The 20,804-nt window shown below is 37.1% G+C and overlaps 1 protein-coding gene across 9 annotated transcripts in view; it reads left to right on the top strand.

Annotated features, from left to right (window-relative positions):
- Positions 1 to 18,309, top strand: part of ZNF658 (zinc finger protein 658) — a 19,212-nt gene extending 903 nt beyond the window's left edge. Inside the window, exons 2-7 of one of the 9 annotated variants that reach the window (XM_029203652.1) lie at positions 520 to 641; positions 738 to 958; positions 1,761 to 1,819; positions 7,332 to 7,458; positions 7,702 to 7,812; positions 14,835 to 18,309. In XM_029203652.1, the coding sequence (XP_029059485.1) occupies positions 1,805 to 1,819; positions 7,332 to 7,458; positions 7,702 to 7,812; positions 14,835 to 17,173 (2,592 nt within the window). In that variant the 5' untranslated portion in view covers positions 520 to 641; positions 738 to 958; positions 1,761 to 1,804 and the 3' untranslated portion in view covers positions 17,174 to 18,309. Of the gene's footprint in view, positions 1 to 34; positions 959 to 1,760; positions 1,820 to 2,526; positions 2,537 to 7,331; positions 7,459 to 7,701; positions 7,813 to 14,834 lie in introns of those variants that run through there. The other 8 variants (XM_029203651.1, XM_029203653.1, XM_029203649.1 and 5 more) reach the window with 8 other exon arrangements.
- The last annotated feature ends 2,495 nt before the right edge of the window (positions 18,310 to 20,804 follow it).

Below are 20,804 nucleotides of genomic sequence, written 5' to 3'. Positions count from 1 at the left end.
GCTGTTTCCATTCTCAAAAGAATAGTCTGATAATGTAACGCAGTGCTGGCCAGTAGAAAGATAATGCAAACCAAATGTAATTAAATTTTTTTCAGTAGTAGCAGTAAAAATTAAAAAGGTGAAGTTAATTTTACTGGTGTATTTAATTAAGTACATCCAAATTATTATTTAGACTTGTGTCACTAGCCACACTTCGGGTGTAGTAGTTGAACGCAGCTAATGGCTCCATACTAGATAGTACATTTCTAGTGAATGCCCAAAGAGATTTTGAGTGTTAGGTGAAGGTTTCAAATAAAGTGAATTTGTTTCTCTGGCCCCTTTGGGGCAAAGTAGCTCTTTTAAAGCAGGAAAGAACAAATGCCACTTGGAAGAACAGCTCTTCTGACAGAGCTTCAGAGCAGAGGCAAAAAGTTCTAGAAAGGAGAGGGTTCTGAGTTGCTCCACCAGAAGCAGTTCTTGATCCTTGTATAGCATGAGTCAGATTTGGTCAGTCAGACTTGATGATGTTGTTGCATCTAGAAGCCATCGCAGACTGTGACAGTGGACACTTGTGGACCAACTTGCAGAAGGTGGTAACCTGGGATTGAGAGGTATGGGTGACTGTCAAGCTACACAGGAAAAGGCACTTTACTGGATGGCTGGTAAGGACATGATGTCCAGGGAAGGTATAAGCAGCCAGAGTTGATGAAATCCTAAACAGCACCCCATTTCCTTCATTTTCCCCTCACTCTTTTCAGATTCTGAGCTGCTCTCACACCATGAGCATTAGATGCCACATTTGGTGATGGACGTTAACAGAGAGAATTTTTTCTATGTATTTGAACATAGAGAATAATAAAATGGTAGTAGAAGAAGGTTTTCTATATTGGACACTTTTGGAAGCCCCAAAATACTGAAATGAATGTTTTTTGTAGAGTCACCAGGGCAGAACCAAGCACAATGATATTTACTTACACAGGTAAGTACTATAAGCATCTTATCAAAATCTTTTTTTTTAGAAATAGTAACTATTTTAGAACAAAGGATTAAAAAACATATTTCTTGCATAGAGCATTCCATCTTTATTTCAGCTCTAACTCAAGTTGTAAACTCAACAAGAACTTGATTAACAATCCAGCCTGAGTAGTTTTTTGACAACATTATTATTATTATTATTATTATTATTTTTTGCGGTACATGGGCCTCTTACTGCTGTGACCTCTCCCGTTGTGGAGCACAGGCTCCGGACGTGCAGGCTCAGCAGCCATGGCTCATGGGCCCAGCCATTCCGCAGCATGTGGGACCCTCCCGGACCGGGGCACGAACCTGTGTCCCCTGCATCGGCAGGCAGACTCTCAACCACTGTGCCACCAGGGAAGCCTGACAACATTATTTTTAATGAAGGTAGAGGATGTCACCCCTGGTGTACCTGAATTTGTTTAACCAATCCTCTGTTGTTTTACTTTTGTTGTTGTTGTTTTTATTGTTGTTTATTATTAGAAGGGAATATAAATTGTTAATTCATTGATAAAAAGCAGTTTACCTTACTCAGTGAAAATGCAAGGTTAAGACCAACATAATCATATCAGAGATGCACATGTTCAGGTGGTGCTACCTTTGTATGGTCTTTCATGTCCCTTCTCAAGAATGTTGAAAGGAACATTCTCCCATGGGGAAGCCTTTTCTCCGGCTGGTGTTATGAGATTGTTAGGCGGATGAATATAGGAGTTGTAAGGCAGAGTAGGTTTTTCATGACCCTGTTTCTTTTTCCTCTTCCCCAGCTGAACCTTCACAGTTCTTTACATTTTTCCAGAAGCAGTAGAAAATGAACATAGCTCAGGTGAGTTCAGTTTTAATAACCTGTTTGTTTTGCATTGGATTTTATAAGGGTTTAAGTGTCTATACATTAACATGGAAAAGTAGAAATAGAAATGAATCAGATGTATTCAGGGAACGTGTAGAAATACAGTTGACCCTTGAACAACACAGATTTGAACTGCACAGATCCAGTTATATGTGGATTGTTTTTTTTTGTTTTTAACGATAAACTATGGTACTACACGATCTGTAGTTGGTTGAATCCAGGGAGGTGGAACCGCAGATAAGGAGAAACTGTGTATACAGAGGACTGACTATAAGTTATATGCAGATTTTCAACTCTGCAGAGTGCAGGTGCCCCTAACCACCGAGTTGTTCAAGAGTCAACTGTACAGATGCATAACAAAGCAAAGAGCAAAGGTGGTATTGGATATAAGCAGATCCTCTGATATTACAAATTTATCAAATTGGAGCTCCAAATTTATTTCTGAGGTTTTTGGTAGCCATGTCAGAGTGTCAGATAGACAACACTTCTTTAAAGGTTCACATTGGTGGGAAGATAAAGCCAACTGATTCCTCATAGAAAGTAAAGACAGTCGAAGATAAAAACATATCTTTGTTATTCTTCAAATAGGTGACTTAGTTAACAGCTTCCTGGTGATAACCCTAGGATTGATAGAATGTTGCCTCCACATGTTCTTCAATAAAAGTAGAAGGCATAAAGCTAAATGAGAACTCGGTTAGTACTGTTTTTTTAGAAACTCAGACATGGGTTGAATTAGACATTTTTCTGATGAATCAACTGAATATTCTTAAATTTACTCTCCATAAATATCTCAAGTACCCATGATATTCAGATTTTTCAGCAGACAGTTTAAAATTCTGTTCTCTTTCAAATGTTTCAGCGCTTCCCATTCACACTTCAATTCTCTGCATGATGCCTTGGTTCCTCTCACCACTTGCCTGTGATCTCCAGTGACCAGACACTTGATTATAATCAAATCCATTGAGTTTTGTCTAATCATTTCCCTTGGACTTCTCTGTAGTGCTTGCATCTACTTCTCACATTATCATTCTGGAAAGTTTCTCTGTTAGTGTCTGACACCCTCCACTGGCTCTTTCCTTCCCCTGCTAATGTCTTCATGGAGTCATCTTGTTTTCCATGTCCTTTTACATGGCTTATCCCATTTCCATGCTTGGCCCTTTAATCTTCTCTTTTGTCTCAGAATGATTTCATCCTCTCTCATTTTTTTAAAAAAACAGCTTAATTGAGATTCAAATCATATACCATACAATTCACCCTTATTTAAAGTATAAAAAAACTCATTTTTTTAGTATGCTCACAGATGTGTGCACACATCACAATCAGTTTTAGGACATTTCCATTACCTTAAAAAGCAACTGTATACACTATAGTGTATATACACTACATACAACTATCCCCCTCCTGTAATCCCATTACACCTCTTACCCCCAGGCCACAAGCAACCACTAACTTACTTTCTGTCTCTACAGATTTGCTCAATGACTTCCTGTATTATTTCTTATAGGGCCGTTTTGCCTGTGACAAATTCTGGTTTTTCTTATCTAGGAAAGTTTTAATTTTTCTATTTTTGCTGGGTGTAGAATTCTTGGTTGACAACCTTTTTCTTTCAGCACTTTGAATATGTCATACCACTGCCTTCTGTCATCCATGGATTCTGATTAGTAATCAGCTTTTACTACTCTTGTACATGATGAGTCACTTCTTTCTTAATGCTTTTCAATATTGAGTTCTTGTCTTTTTGACAGTTTGATTATCCTGTGTCCAGGTGTGGATCTCTTACTCGAGGTTTATACTGCTTGGAGTTTGTTGAGTGTCTTGGATATGTAGATTATTGTTTTTCATCAGATTTGGAGACTTCTTGGTCAATATTTTTTTCAAGTGTTCTTTCAGACTTTTTCTCTCCTCTCTGTCTGGGGCTCTCATTATGCATATGTTTGTAAACTTGATGCTACCCCATAGTTTATTTTTTGTCATTATTTTATCTTTGTTTCTCATATTGTAGAATTTCAATAGGCATATTGTCCAGTTTGTTCATACTTACTTTCACCTGCTCAGATCTTCTGTTGAACCCTTCTAGTGAAAGTTTTGTTTCAGTTTTTATACTTTTCAACTCTTCAGCTTCGGTTTAGTCTTTTTTATTTATCATTTCTGTTTCTTTACTGATATTCTTTAAGTAGTGAAATATAGTTCACATACTTTTCCTTTGGTCCTTAGACATTATTTCCTTTACTAGGTCTTTGGCCATATTTAAAATAGCTAATTTAAAGTCATTGCCTAGTAAGTCTAACATCTTCCTCAGGAGCAGTTTCTATTGATTACACTTTTTCCTGCATATGTGTCTTACTTTCTTATTGTATTGATAATTGGACATTTTAAATAAAATAGCAACCTCAGGAATCTGAGTTTCTCCCCTCCATTGTGGTCATTGTTGAAATGTATTTGCTTAGTGACTTTTGTGAGCTAATTATGTACAGCCTGTATTTCTTGTCATCTGTGGCTGTTGAAGTCTCTATAGAAATTCCTTAAATGCCTGGAACCAGGAGGTCTCCCAGTTTTTGCTAAGGGGCTCTGTGCATGTTGGGGCATTCTTTCAACAGTCAGACAGGCAGTTTACAACTCTGTATCAGCCTTCACTTCCTTCTTACACCAAACCTCAAGATTACCTAGAGGTGAGAGCTTAGGGCCTTCTCACATCTTTCTGGAGCATGCTCATAGCCCTGGGCATATGCACAGTTCTGTGCATGTATGTGCCCTTTTAGATTCTCAGGAATATATGGGAGTTTTTCAGAACCTTTATAGACATCTCATTCCTCAGCTTTTCCTTTTAAGCTTTTTGATTAGGCCATTGGTTGCCCCAACTGTTAAACACTGCCTCAGGTAGCCACTAAGTTAAACAAATGCCTTTAAATGTTTTTGACAAATGCCTCTGAGATAAGACTTTTCATACTATGTGAGCTCTGAGTTAGCTCAAATAAAGACATACTTGCAAGTGAGGTCTTTCAGGGAACCTCCAAACAGAAGCAAGTAATGAGTTTTCTTGGAGTGAGGCTTTGACAGAACTCCAACCCAGTTCTGCTGCTCCTGTGGTTGCCAGGCTGCTAATTTTAACTGTGATTGCAGACTGTTGGTTCTTAAACTACTTCAGAGGTGGCGAGAGAGGAATGGAAACAGGGTAAGTTAGAAGGACACAATATCACTTTCTTAGTGTGCTTCAGCCTTTTTTTCCCTTTGTATAAATGATCCGTAGATTGCCTTTATTAACTTCTACAATTTTTGCCATTTTTTTCATTGCTTTTATGGAGGAGAAAATTTTCTTGGATCCCACTTCATCATTTTCACTTATGTCACTTGTTAGCTTATTTTTTTTAATTCAGCTGAGTTTTATTTTTTAATTTGTCTTCGAGGCAGAGAGGCAGAGATAAGGCAGAGGGAGAGAGGAAGAGGGAGAGATGGAGGGAGAGGGAGAGGGAGGGAGAGGGAGAGAGGGAGAGAGTGATGGAGGGAGCGAAAGGTGTCTCTCCCTCCCTCCCTCTCTCCCTCCCTCAGATATTAAAGAGATTGGCAAAAATGAAGACAGTGACACTTAGGTTCTCATTAATTTTTTTCATTTTGGGAAATACAGTTAACTTGTCTTTATTTTTCTTTTAGATTAAAAAAAATTTATGAGAAGTGTTTCTGTTCTTTTATTCATTTATTTTATTGATAGTTACCAACTGCTAACATTGAGCTTCACACAGGAGGTAACTACTAAGTAACACTGAAGACATGAATGAACAAATAATTGCATAAATAACACTGGGGAAAGGCTATTTCTGTCCTTTTACCTCTTAATCTAGTTCTGTTTCTTCCTTTTTTTTTTTTTTGCAGTACGCGGGCCCCTCACTGCTGTGGCCTCTCCCGCTGTGGAGCACAGGCTCCGGACGCGCAGGGTCAGCGGCCATGGCTCACGGGCCTAGCCGCTCCGCAGCATGTGGGATCCTCCCGGACCGGGGCACAAACCCGTGTCCCCTGCATCGGCAGGCGGACTCTCAACCACTGCGCCACCAGGGAAGCCCTCTTCCTATTTTTAATTGTGATAAGAACACTTAACATGAGATCGACACTTTTTTTTGCGACATGCGGGCCTCTCACTGCCGCAGCCTCTCCCGTTGTGGAGCACACGCTCCGGACACGCAGGCTCAGCGGCCATGGCCCACAGGCCCAGCCGCCCCGCAGCATGTGGGATCCTCCCGGACCGGGACACGAACCCGTGTCCCCTGCATCAGCAGGCAGACTCTCAACCACTGCACCACCAGGGAAGCCTGAGATCAACCCTTTTAATACACTTTACATGTACAATACAGTATTGTTAACTATAGGCACAACGTTGTACAGCAGATCTCTAGAACTTAATGATTTTGTATAACTGAAACTTCATACCCATTGCATTAGCTACTTACTATTTCCCCCTCCTGCCAGCCTCTTTGAAGTCTTTTGCTGTGGAAACTTTCCCTTTTCTCAGTTTCTAAGACTCTGTTCTCTCATAATTACTTTCCAGAAAACTTCTCCTCTGGCTTTGTGACCTCTACTTTTTCTGCCAGCCTCTTTAATATTCATGGTTTCTCAAACGCTGTTTTTTGATACTTTTCTTTCCTCAATCTGTATGTGCTCAAGTTGTTGTCTGATTGCCTCGGATAACTTCAATTACCACCTAAATTGCTAGTAGTTCCTTAAAGCTTGTCTTCATTCTTGACCTCCCTTCTGTGTTCTAAAACTATGTGTATACTCGCTTAAGGGACTGTTCCAGCTTTATGTTTCACAGACCCTTTAGTAGCAACATGAACAGATCTATCTCACTAAAACTTCTAACACATTTCTTTCCCTTTATTTCCCAAATATCAGTGTTTGGAACCAGCATTAAGGAAGCTGCTCATACTGCTAGATGGGTAGCTACACAAGAAAGTAGTTATCAGATTGGTTGCTGTTTCTGCTGTCTGATTATATCCCTATTCCTATATCTGTTACTTCAGTGTTGATAGTGTTCTTTCACACCCATCCTTGGTACGTTGTTCTTCACTCTTCATGAGTTCTATACATTTATTTATACAAAAATTCCATCATGTCTAATATCTCTACAACTTATGTATATCTCTAACGTGTCTCCCATTATTTACAGTGATGATGTCCAAAGAGAGATGGACATTCTAGAATTATCTAGAATACCCAGTATAATCCCTTGGGATATAGAAGAAGAGTTGTAAGAGGTCTCTTTATATTGAGTTTTTTTAATCTTAAAAAAATCTGTAATTCGTAAATATATATAAATGAATTAAGTTAAAAATGAATTGCTAAAATCTTTTTAACTAATTGGGTAACTCCAAAGTTAGAGACAAACTAGGTCAAAAATAAGCATTCTTTATAATGATTTGGTTTAAAGCCTTAAAAGTAAACAGGAGAAATAATAATTTTCAACTAATTTTGAACTTTTGAACAAAATTTGTTGTTACAGGGATCAGTGTCATTCGAAGATGTGACTGTGGAGTTCACCCAGGATGAATGGCAGTATGTAGGCCCTGCTCTGAGGACCCTGTACAAAGATGTGATGCTGGAGAACTACAGCCACCTCGTCTCATTGGGTGAGCAGACCTTACCATGTGACTCCCTCTGGAATATTTTCTTTTTTTTTTAAATTATCAAAACACATAAACCATTTATAGAGATTGTTGTTCAGGCTTTGATTAAGAAGTTTAAGGTAACTGAGACCTTTACAGAAACAGAAACAGTGTGTCATTACTTTCCCTTTGAAAACTTCAAATGAGCGCATTCATTTTGCTTCACCTTCAGAAATGCCCATGGTTCTGGTCTATATATAGCTTTAGTTGTTACATTTGCAGGGTACTGCATTATCAAACCCCAGGTGATCTTCAAGTTGGAGCACGGTGAAGAGCCCTGGCCCTCAGAAGAAGAATTCCTAAACCAGAAGTATCCAGGTGAGTGAGCATTGACACAAGGAAGTACCTGGGGTAGTTAGACTTTAGAAGGGACCACTTTTGAAAGTTTATTTTATTTTCTTTTAAACAGCTTTACTAAGATACAGTTCAATATACAATTGTATATATCATACAATCCACCCATTTAAAGTGTACAATTCACTGGCTCTTAATAGACTCACAGATATGTATAAACATCACCACAGGGCTTCCCTGGTGGCGCAGTGTTTGAGAGTCCGCCTGCCGGGGACTCTCAGGTTTGTGACAGGGGACACAGGTTTGTGCGCTGGTCCAGGAAAATCCCACATGCTGCAGAGTGAGCCATGGCCGCTGAGCCTGCGCGTCCGGAGCCTGTGCTCCGCAACGGGAGAGGCCACAACAGTGAGAGGCCCGCGTACCGCAAAAAAAAAAAAAAAGAAAAGAAAAAAAAACCCATCACCACAGTCAGTTTTCTTCACCTCAAAAGGAAACCCTATACCCTTCAGCTATGACCTCCCTCTCTCCCTGTCCCCTTCAGCCCTAGCAACCACTAATCTACTTTCTGTCTGTAGATTTGTTTATTCTGGACATTTCGTGTAAATGGAATCACACATTATATGGTATTTTGTGATTGGCTTCTTTCACTTAGCATTACAAGGTTCATGTTGTAGCTTGTGTCAGTACTTCATCCTTTTTATGGCAAAATAATAAAACATTGTCAGGATATACCACATCTGTTTGTCCATTCATCAGTCAGTGGACATTTGGGATCCTGCCTTTTTGCTATTATTGAGTAATGCTGATATAAACATTTATTAACAAGTGTTTTCATGGGCATATGTTTTTATTTCTCTTGAGTTTATACCTAGGAGTAGAATTGCTGGGTTATATGGTAACTCTGAAGAACTGCCAGACTTTTCTAAAGTGGCTGCACCATTTTTCATTCCTGATGATAGCATGCGAGGGCTCTAATTTCTCCACATCTCCACCAACACTTATTTTTGTTCTAGCCATCCCAATGGATGTGAAGTGGTATGTTATTAAGGTTTTGATTTGCAATTCTGTATTAGTCAGCTGGGCTGGCATGACAAAATACCATAGCTTAAACAAAAGAAATTTATTTCTCACTGTTCTGGAGACTGGAAGTACAAGATCAAGGTGGCAATGGGGTTGATTTTTTTTGTGAGGTCTCTCTTCCTGGCTTGCAGATGACCTTCTCACTGTGTCCTCACATGGCCTTGCCTCTGTGCATGCATGGAGAGAGAGAGAGCTCTGATGTCTCTTCCTTTTCTTATAAGAACACCAGTCCTATAGAATTAGGACCCCACCCTTATGAACTCATTTAACCTTAATTACCTCCCTAAAGGCCTTATCTCCAAATACAGTTACATTGGGGTTAGGGCTTCAACATATTGAACAAATTGTCCATAACAATTTCCGTGATCACTAATTCTGTCAAGGATCTTTTCATGTGCTTAATGACCTTTGTCTAAACTAATAAACAATTCCAGGAATTTCAAAAGTTATAATTTCAAAATAATTCCTGGAGTAAAAAAATGAAATCACCTTAAGTGTATTTATTGAAAGTTTATTTATTGAAAGTTTGTGAAGCCATTTTTTTTTAACACCTTTATTGGAGTATATTTTCTTTACAATGTTGTGTTAGTTTCTGCTGTACAACAAAGTGAATCAGTTATATGTATACATATATCCTCATATCCCCTCCCTCTTGCATCTCCCTCCCACCCTCCCTATCCCACTCCTCTAGGTGGTCACAAAGCACTGAGTTGATATCCCTGTGCGATGCAGCTGCTTCCCACTAGCTATCTGTTTTACATTTGGTAGTGCATATATGTCAAGGCTACTCTCTCACCTCATCCCAGCTTACCCTTCCCCCTCCCCGTGTCCTCAAGTCCATTCTCTATGTCTGCGTTTTTATTCCTGTCCTGCCCCTAGGTTCATTAGAACCTTTTTTTTTTAAGATTCCATATATATGTGTTAGCATACAGTATTTGTTTTTCTTTTTCTGACTTACTTCACTCTGTATGACAGACTTTAGGTCCATCCACCTCACTATAGGTAACTCAATTTCATTTCTTTTTATGGCTGAGTAATATTCCATTGTATATATGTACCACATCTTCTTTATCCATTGTGAAGCCATTTAAATAGCCATAACATAAAGATTGACATTATTTAGATGAAGAATATCTCCCAGTCACTAAATGTAAATGATTGGATCATACTGATTGGCTAAAAAAGTTGTCCCTAAATAAGTATCTTAGAAAGATTGTAATAAAAAAATGATAGTTATTCAGTCAATAAAAATAATTCAGAGTTTCATATTCTATTATTCAAGTTTGAATTTAGGCAATAAATACATTAACTTAAAAGAAAGTCCTCTAGCTCAGGAGCACAGGTTAAAATAAACCTTTAAGCATTGGAGTGACTGCACCAAAGAATACTATATCAGTGATCATAAAACACAAAATAGGGGGCTTCCCTGGTGGTGCAGTGGTTGAGAGTCCGCCTGCCGATGAGGGGGACGCGGATTCGTGCCCTGGTCCAGGAGGATCCCACATGCCACGGAGCGGCTAGGCCCGTGAGCCATGGCCACTGAGTCTGCATGTCCAGAGCCTGTGCTCCACAGCGGGAGAGGCCACAGCAGTGAGAGGCCTGCGTACCGCAGAAAAAAAAAAAAAAAAAAACCAACACAAAATAATGGAGTTCTAAGAACTTAAAATTCACTAGGAGTAGGATATTATATCTCATTAAATAATAAGATACTGTGGACATTAAAATGTATGCCTATAGAAGATATAAATGATAATTTTATTAAAATGAAACATTTGTGTATATGTATGCTGAAATCAAATAACAAGCCTTTCAGCTTCCCATAGAATATAATCATAAGATAGTGAAAATATAGTTAGTCTAAAAAGAAAATACCAATAAATCGAACAAGTTAAAATCACCACAGATAATATTTTCTCTACATAGTTTGATAAATCTAGAAATTGATAAAATGAGTAAAAAAAAAATTATTTGGACATGAAAATTTAAAAAATTATCTGTTTAAATAATAGTACATAAAAGAAAACCAAATGCAAAATTGCATGACATTTATAAAATAGTAATAAATGTTACATGTTAGAAACCTTATGAGATAGCTAAATAGTTAACAGGTAAATTTTTAGTCTCATACTTATGTTAATAAATTAAGCAAAAACAATAACAAAAATATACTAATGAAAACAGAACTTAAAAGTGAAGTTAAAAGTTAATAAACTGGGGAATTCCCTGGTGGTCCAGTGGTAAAGAATCTGCTTTACAATGCAGGGGACACAGGTTCAATCCCTGGTTGGGGAACTAAGATCCCACATGCCATGGGGCAACTAAGCCCAGGCGCTACAACTACTGAGGCCACGCACCTCAACTAGAGAGCCTGAATGCCACTAACTACAGAGCCCATGTGCTCTGGAGCCCACATGCCACAACTAGAGAGAGAACCCACATGCCACAATGAAAGATCCCACATGCTGCAACCAAAGATCCCGCATGCTGCAACGAAATATCCCGCATGCTGCAATGAAAGTCCACATGCCACAATGAAGATCCCGCATACCACAACTAAGCAAAATAAAACAAAAAACCGACGCAGCCAAAAATATTAATAAACTGGAAAACTGAAATTGTAGAATGGTTCTTAGAATCAAAATCAAATAGATTAAACTTTAGCTAACCCTAACAAAGACAAAGGAAAGGAAGAACTGAATAAGTTCAAGTGGGGGTATATTAGTAAAGATTTAATGCAATATCAAACTAAATCCCATTCATAATGAAGAGTGATGTGGGAAGGACTTGCTCTTCCAGATATCAAGGCTTTATGTAAATCTCAGGGTAGTTAAGTATTATGGAGCCCGAGAGTGGGATAGTTTAATAAATTAGTGAAATAGAAGAGAAAGCTCAAGAAAAAAAATGTACTTTATATACAGCTGGTCTTTGACAGGTGGCACTACCCCACAGAAAAGTGGAGAAAGAATCCCAAGGTAACCTTATGGATCAAATCAAAAAACTGCATTAAGGTGGCTTAAAAACCTGATTATCAAAGCAAAACTAAAAATATTCTATATGATAAGGAAAACATGTTTATGACTCTGTTTAAGGAAGGCATTAATAAGATATGAAAAGCATTAACCAGGGAAAAGATGGAGTAAATGTATTCTTTCCTACTGCATCCACTAAGTACAGTTAAATATGTATATTTACATATACATATGTATGCATATGCATACATATGTATGCATATATATAGTACATATATATATAACAGATATAAGATGCTTAAAGTTTTAAGGAAGAATGAAGATGGCATCTTAACAATATAGAGTCTTCCAATTGATAGACAACATATTTATTTAGGATTTATTTAGGATTTCTTTGAATTCTTTTATCACTGTTTTTGCAGCATACAGATACCAAGTTTTTTGGGGTTTTGTTTTTTTAGTGCTATGGTAAATCGTGTTATTTACCTGGTTTCACATTTTAATTGACCATTGTTTGTATGTGATTGGATTTTGTATATTGGCTTTATATTTTGCCCTTGCAAAACTTATTAGTTCAAGGAGCTTTTTTAAAGATCTTCATGTGATTTTTCTGTGTAGACTTACTCAGTATCTTCATTTTTATTCTTGCCTTATTGCATTGTTTGAGTAGAAGTGCTAAGAGTAAACACCCTTGTCTTTTTCCCAATCTTAGGGTTAAAGTGTTCACTCTCTCACTCTTAAGTATGATGTTAGCTGCAGGCTTTTTATAGATTCCCTTTATTAGGTTAATGAATGGATTTTGAATATTGTGAAATTTTTTTGCCAGAATTTGTATGATTTTGTAGTTTTAATTCCATAGATGATTAATGTAATGGATTATATTGATTGGTTTTTTAAAAAACATGCTAACAGTTTGCATTCTTGGGATGAATGCCACTTGATCCTGATTTATTATTTTTATATATTGCTGTTCTTTTGGCTACTTTTTTTTTTTCAGGACTTTTGCACTGATGTCATTAGGGATATATTGGTCACTAGGTTTCTTTTCTTGAATTATTTTGTTTGGTTTTGCTATGAGGATAGTACAGGCCTCATAAAATATTTAGGAAACATTCCCTCATCTTGTATTTTCTAGAAGAGACTATATAAAATTGGTATTATTTCTTATTTAAATGTTTGGTGGTACTCACTAGTTAAAACAGTCTGATCCTAGAGCTGTTTCTTGGAAGTATATGTTTTTTTGACCACATATTCAGTTTCTTAATTACTGATCTATTTGGGTTATTTCATTTTTCTTGAGTGAGTTGTTTTGTTTTATTTTTCAAGACGTTTGTCTATTTCATGTAAGTTGTCAAATTTATAGGCATAGAGTTTCTCTTAATCTTTTATTATCTCTTCAATGTCTGTTGTGTCAGTAGTTATATCCCCTTCTGCATTCTTTCTGATATTGATAATGTATGTCTTTTTTCTTCTTTTGGTTTTTATCATTAAAAAAATATGTTTAAATAAATAAGCTTTGGTTTGATTGATTTTTCTCTGTTGTTTTCCATTTTATTGTTTTCTCTAATCTTTATTATTTTTTCTTTTGCTTTCTTTAGATTCACCTTCTCTTTGTCTAGTTTCTTAAAGTAGAAGCTTAGGTAATTGTTGGAGGGCTTTCTTTTCTCATATAAAAATTTTAAGCTATAAATTTATTTCTGAGTACTACTTTAGCTGCATCCCACAAATTTCTATATGTTTTTGACAGTTTTGTTTTCATATATGTAAAATACTTTAATTTTCTGTGAGACTTCCTCTTTGACCTATGGGTTAATTAGAAGCTTATTAATTTACAAATATTTTGTATTTCTCCAGATAATTTTGTGTTACTGATTTCTAGTATGATGATTTCTCTATGGCTTGAGATTATACTTTATGTGACTTCTTTTATATTTGTGAATATTTGTCTTACAGTCCAGAATATGGTCTATCTTCATGAATGCTTCATAAACATTTGAGAATAATGTGAATTCACCTGTTTTTAACTATGCTGTATTCTTGAGTTTGAGGGTGTAATTTTTACAAGTCCTACTTCATCTTTTCTAGCTGTAATATTGGGCCAACCATATATTCCTGCTTCTTTTCTTGTTTCTGTTCTTTATTTTCCTTCTCTCCTTTGTGTACCTGCTATGAGTTGCTACCAGTGCCCTAAAACAACAGATTTGTTACTCTTGACTTTGCAGAGTCCATAGAGTCAGTAGGAATATGGTTCCAGGCAGAATTTTGGTGGTGGCTGCTGTTACCATCTCATAGAGTGTCCCATGAATTGAACTTTCTCAGAATTCATGATCTTTCTTGTGAGCTGTTGGTTTGGCTCATAGAGGAAAATTTTGGAAGAGTGTACGAATCCTTTATATCTGTAGCAGAACCATAGGGAAGAGTGTTCCTTTTTCTTTTTGGCTTGAGTAGGGTGAATATTGTCAAAAAGTTTTCTGTTCTGTGGGACCACCTTTTTCTCAAATGTTTGACTGAGAAGGAACAGATTTTTCTTGAAGCTCTTATTATCTCCCCCTATTGTTAACTTTGTTTTTTAGGCTCCTCCAGCACAACAGTACCCCATATAAGATATATCGGAAGCAGAAAGAAAAGCCTTGGAATTCTTTGCCATGTCATTTCTAAAGTTCACCTCTGTTCCATTTTGTAGCATCTTCATTTGTTTGTTTGTATGGTTTTTTTTGTCCAGGAAATTTTAATTGTAAGAGGGTGGACCTTGGAAAAATGAGGCTTCTCCATCTCGGCCAGCACTGGAAATAATATCTTTTTTTTTTTTTTTTTTTAAATAACATGGATGAGGAGAGATTGAGTGTATGTGTCTGTCTTTCTCTGTGTGTGAATTATTAATCTTTGGAAATATGACTAGAAACAATAGATACAATAAATAACAAAACATATGACCTTAAGCTTCTCTCCATAAGAAATGTAGGGTTCATAAGATGTTTTCAATTTTTCTCATTTTAGGATGTTACAGAATTGATGTCCATATTGAGGAGAACCAGGAAAAACAAGAGAAACCTCTGTGGCAAGTAGTATTCACTGATAACAAAATATTGAGTAAAGAAGAGCAGAAAGCTTTAGAGAAACCATTTTATCTTAGTATAACTCCAGATTTTTCAGGAAAAATGCCCTCTAAACGTGACTCATGTAGAATGAATTTGCCGGTTGTTTCTGAATTAATTCTTAGTGATAGGAATTATTCACGAAACAAGACTGACTACATAAATGTATGTGAGAAGTTGCAGCTGGATATTCAGCGTGAGAAAACTCATACTGGAGAGCAGTGTTACAAATATAATGAAAATATGAAAGCTCTCAGTTATGTGAAAGATCATCATAAATTTCAAACTCTGGAGCAATCTTTTGAATGTAATGAATATGGAAAAGTTTTACATGATAAGACCATCTGTGTTACAGCTAAGAGTTCAGTAAAAGGAGAGGAATCCTGTAAGGATAATGAATTTAGGGGAAATTGTGATAAAGCAGCTCTTTTTAACCACATGAGAACTGGCACAAGGAAGAAATGCTTTGATCTTAATGAATGTGGTAAATCCTGTGAATACAATGAGGTTCACATGGCTTTGGCACACTATGAATGTAATGAAAGTGGGAATAACTTCAGTAGGAATTCACCCCTCACTCAGCCTCAGAGAACTGTTACAGGACAAGGTGCCTTTGAAAGCAGTAAGTGTGAAGAAAACTTGAGCCAGAGCTCAGGCCGTATAGTACATCAGAAGACACAAACTAGAGATACATTCTGTGTTTATAATGGATTTACAAACACCTTCTACCGGAAGTTAGACTTTACAGTACATCAGAGAATTCACAAAGAAGAGAAATTCTATCAATGTGATAAATATGAGAAATCCTCCCATCAGAACTCAGCCCTCAGTGTACATCAGCAGTGTGACACAGGAGAGAAGTCATTTGAACTTACTGAATGCAGGAAATCATTTTACCAGAAAGCACACCTCATTCAGCATCAGAGGACCCACCCAGGGGAGAAACCTTATGAATGTGAGGAATGTGGGAAATCCTTTTGTTCATATTCACATCCTATTCATTATCCTGGAACTCATATGGGAGTCAATCTGTATGACTGTAATGAATGTGGGAAAACTGTCGCTGATAATTCAACCCTCAGAGCACATCAGAGAATTCACACAGAGGAGAAACCCTTCAATTCTAATGACTGTGAGAGGTCTTTTGCCCATAATTCAGCCTGCAGAGCACATCAGAGAATTCACACAGGTGAGAAACCATATGAGTGTAATGACTGTGAGAAAACTTTTGCCCATAATTCCACCCTCAGAGCACATCAGAAAATTCACACTGGGGTGAAACTCTACAAATGTAATGAATGTGGGAAAACTTTTTCCCAGAAGACACGTCTTAGTACACATCAGAGGATTCACACAGGTGAGAAACCCTATGGATGTAGTGAATGTGGGAAAACCTTCTCCCAGAAATCATACCTCAGTGGACATGAGAGAATTCACAAAGGGGAAAAACCTTATGAATGTAATGAATGTGGGAAAACTTTTGTCTATAAGGCAGCCCTCATTGTCCATCAAAGAATTCACACAGGAGAAAAACCCTATGAATGTAATGAATGTGGGAAAACTTTCTCCCAGAGGACACACCTCTATGCACATCAGAGAACTCACACAGGGGAGAAACCTTATGAATGTAAGGAATGTGGGAAAACTTTTGCAGATAATTCAGCCCTCAGGGCACATCAGAGAATTCACAAAGGGGAGAAACCCTATGAATGTAGTGAATGTGGGAAAACTTTCTCCAAGACATCACACCTCAGAGCACATCTGAGGACTCGCACAGGGGAGAAACCCTATGAATGTAATGAATGTGGGAAAACTTTCTCCCAGAAGTCGTATGTTAGTGCACATCAGAGAATTCACACAGGGGAGAAACCTTACGAATGTATCATATGTGGGAAACCTTTTGCCCATAATTCAACCCTCAGAGTACATCAGAGAATTCACACAGGTGTAAAATCCTACAAATGTAATGAATGTGGGAAAACTTTCTCTCAGAAGTCACACCTTAGTGCACATCAGAGAATTCACACAGGAGAGAAACCCTATGAGTGTAATGAATGTGGGAAAGCTTTTGCCCAAAATTCAACTCTTGGAGTACACCTGAGAATTCACACAGGTGAGAGACCCTACAAATGTTATGAATGTGGAAAAACCTTTGTCCGTAAGGCAGCTCTTAGAGTACATCACACCAGAATGCACTCCAGAGAGAAAACCCTTGCCTGTAATGAATTTGGGATGTGCTAAGGGAAGTTACACCTTATTAACACAGTAGAAAAGCTCAAATCACATAGACTGGCAAATTATTTTCCTTAACTGTTTCCTTTTCCACTGAGCACATAGCTTGTCTTAGTTTCCCAATTTTTCCTTCGTCTGGGTGGGGCTGGTCATGGAGTATGATGCTATTACATTTAAGTAATAAATGGCCTTAATAAGTCACCTTACATTCTTCCTATCCTGTGTTATACTGGAATTGAGAGATTTCCATGGCAGACTTGGGTGCTGTGTATTAAATATGGCAGAGCACAAGGTGAAAGAAGCTAGAGTCAATAACTGAGTGAAACAATTCTCCACTGACAGATCTTCACCAATTGTTTTTTGGGGTTTTTTTGTTGTTTTTTTAAGCCAGAATTAAGTTTTTATTCTGTTGAGCTCTTAAATATTTTGGCCTGTTGTTTAAATGCATATAGCTTAGCCAACTGTCTGTTGAGTTGGATGAAACCAATGAATATAATAAATGTCAGAAGACCTTTAAGAATTTAACCTATAGGTTTGTATCAGAGATTTTTCATGGGGAAGAAAACTTCTGTCAATATCCTAAATGATCAGAAGGCTTCAATAAAAATCAGAAATCTCAGGGGAAAACACAAAAGTCTTTTCTGCAGAGTAAACTTCTTTAAACATCAAATAGTTAAGATTAGACTAAAATCTTATATTTTGATAAATGACATTTTTTAACAATTACTGAGTTTGCTTCAGATAAATTTTTTCTGAGGGAATGTATGAGTTTCAGAATTGAAAATAAAATTCTCAGAACTGATGTACCAAAATTTGTGTTTTATATGTAATATCAAGTTTTATAGAAACTATGTAAGAATATATTTTCCTGTACACAAACTCATTATGGAATGTGAAGTTTTTGAGATGGAGGGATAACTTGAATTCTGTGGACAACACCAATAAATATTTGACTAGTCTCCGAGCTATGTGGTACATCTGTATGAGTCTGTGTAACAGAGGATTCATTATTGCTGGTGAGTTCTAGTAGAAGGCAGTAGCCAAACCTGCTCTGGACCTGTCCCTTTCCTTTTTTTGAGTGACAGTCTATGTCCTTCTGTTGGCTTTGCTCTAAAAGCTTGATGCCATATATATGTATCTAATATAGCCTGCCTGCTATGTCTGAATATTAGTCTGGCCTTGTTTTTCTCGGACATCCATCAGATTTCTCAAGCATTCTTGTGTGTTTAGGGGGAGGGGTGGGTGTTGATTCTTAAAAGGTTTGGGGGCCTACATTTTATGCCACTCTTGTGGTTCATTTTGTAATTATAAAGCAAGTCCTCTTATATGCATGTAGCCTGAGCATCCTGTCTAGGGTGTTTTTCCAATCTCAAGATGCTTGCTCACACTGCAGCATTGCAAACCATTGATATTTTTGGAATTGGAATGAGAATAGGGACTACTTCCATGTCATATGCACTGCACTGGTATTGAAAAGCAGACTCACTTTTGGGGAAACAATATATTATATGTGCTATAGTCTTGGCCAAGAAAATATTTGGTCAATCTGCTGTCATTTCAAGCTGCATGGTTTGGTCAGCACAGAAAAGAAAGTAAATGAAATCCTCATTTTAAAACCTGAACCACTAAGAATTTCTACCATGGGCATGTTGCTTTCTGCAAATATTATCCGGTAGATTGAGCATGAGGACAATAAGTTTATTCCCTGAATTTTCTATTCCATATATGTTAATACTTTGTGAGGGAAAATGATGGTATATCTTTAGCATTAATTGGATAATAGACATTTCTTTGACACTGCGTTGCTATCACTTAACTTAGTGGTATCACTGTCAAAGAAAAGATCCAGGATCAAGAGTCCACCATTGGATGAGTGCTGTATCATACCACCAGGGCTAGCACACAAGAGATTGGACCAGCACTCGTGGTGGCAGGAGAGGTCTAGCCACTAAGAGAATATGTTTGCCCCTCCTCAGTCTCTGACACCTTGATGCAACTTTAGCTTATTTCACAATGCCAAAAAGGGAAAAAATAGTCAAAAAGCATATCTTTCTACATGCTTGATTTTTTCAGAAAATTATAGACAAAAAAATTAACCTGGAGCATTTTTTAAGAAATTTAAAATTAACTTCAAATAGTTCTAGATATAAAGAAAAGTTACAGGGATAGTTCCTATATACTGCTCACCCAATTCCCATTATTAACATTTTATATTACTCTGGTACATTTGTCATAACCCAGTAACATTGATACATTATTAACTAAACACTAATTTTTCAGATTTCACTGGTTTTTCCCCTAATGTGTTTGTATTCCAAGATCCCATTCAGGATACCACATTTAATTGTCATGTCTCTTTAGCTTCCACCGGTTTATGACTGTTTCTTAGACCTTCCATGTTTTTGTTACCTTGACAGTTTTGAGGAGTACTTGTCAAGTATTTTGTAGGATATCCCTCAGTTTTGGCTTCTGATAGCTCTATATTTGCATTGCTGTTACAAGTTTTTTATTGGAAGACCACAGAGATAAAATGTCATTCTCATCATATTAAAAATATATGCTATCAACATGAATGATCACTGAAAAGGCTAATCCTGATCACCTGGTTGAGGTAGTGTCCCTAAACTTAAAAGCATCTGTAGCAAGCATCATACATGCTACTTGGTAAAAATGTCTTTTATGAATTATTAGTCTGTCAATTGTATATAAAATAAGATCAGAATCCTTTTTATATGTTTTTGATTTTCATGTTAGGAACAATATAAATGCAGATTGGTTAAAAGTGATAACACCCAGAAAAAGAGCCTCAAGCTGATTCAGATCACAGTCCACATTTTTGGTTTTTAGTGTTTACCGAAGTATGAATGAATCATTGCCCTTTTCTTTGCTCCTCAGGACTTCGGGATTTTATTTGTCTTAATATCTCATCATGAGAGTGATGCCACACTCTTCTTACCTCCTAATTACAGGAGTTAAGACTGAGTAACGAATGGACTGAAAGAAAGTTTGTCTGCATTTCATGCACCAGTTAACCCAGAGGTTATTTATATTAACCCAGATAATGTCGGGAGATACAACGAATGACCAGCCATGGTAACTAAGAAATCTCCGATGATAGAAGAAATAAGTCAGGCTTGAGAGCAAGATGGGATATCAAAAACCAACTGCTGGTATACAGTTTCTGAAAAGCACTGATAAATTTTGTGGTGCTAGTAAGATTTAAAAGGAATGGCCATGTTATAATTAGAAAGTTAAGTTTAGACATGTAGGCTATAGGTGGATGACATAATGAGATAGATGTAGGAGCAGATGGTGACTCCCAGATAGTTGCTTAATAGTAAACTATGGAAAGATTATAGAGAAGCAAGAGTTACTAACAAAGCAAGAACATGTGGCCATATGTTATTGCACACATACAATGGGTGTTGTGTTGGGAGGTGGAGATATTGAATAATATCCTCTGAGCTGAGAAGGAACTTTGAGACCAAAAAATGCAGTAGGCAGTTCCATACAATGCAATTATGAAGTTTACTGTAGGTAACTTACAGGTAGAAAGGATGGGGTGGACGGAAAATCCAGAGGCATTTGCAGCTGCACTGTGTACCACCAAAAGGGATACAGGGAAATTTAATAGAATCTG

This window comes from Monodon monoceros, unplaced genomic scaffold, assembly GCF_005190385.1.
Source record: "Monodon monoceros isolate NGI ecotype Baffin Bay Population unplaced genomic scaffold, NGI_Narwhal_1 Super_Scaffold_5, whole genome shotgun sequence".
In the NCBI taxonomy this organism is placed as follows: Eukaryota; Metazoa; Chordata; class Mammalia; order Artiodactyla; family Monodontidae; genus Monodon; species Monodon monoceros.
This window is presented reverse-complemented; position numbering and strand designations above follow the sequence as displayed.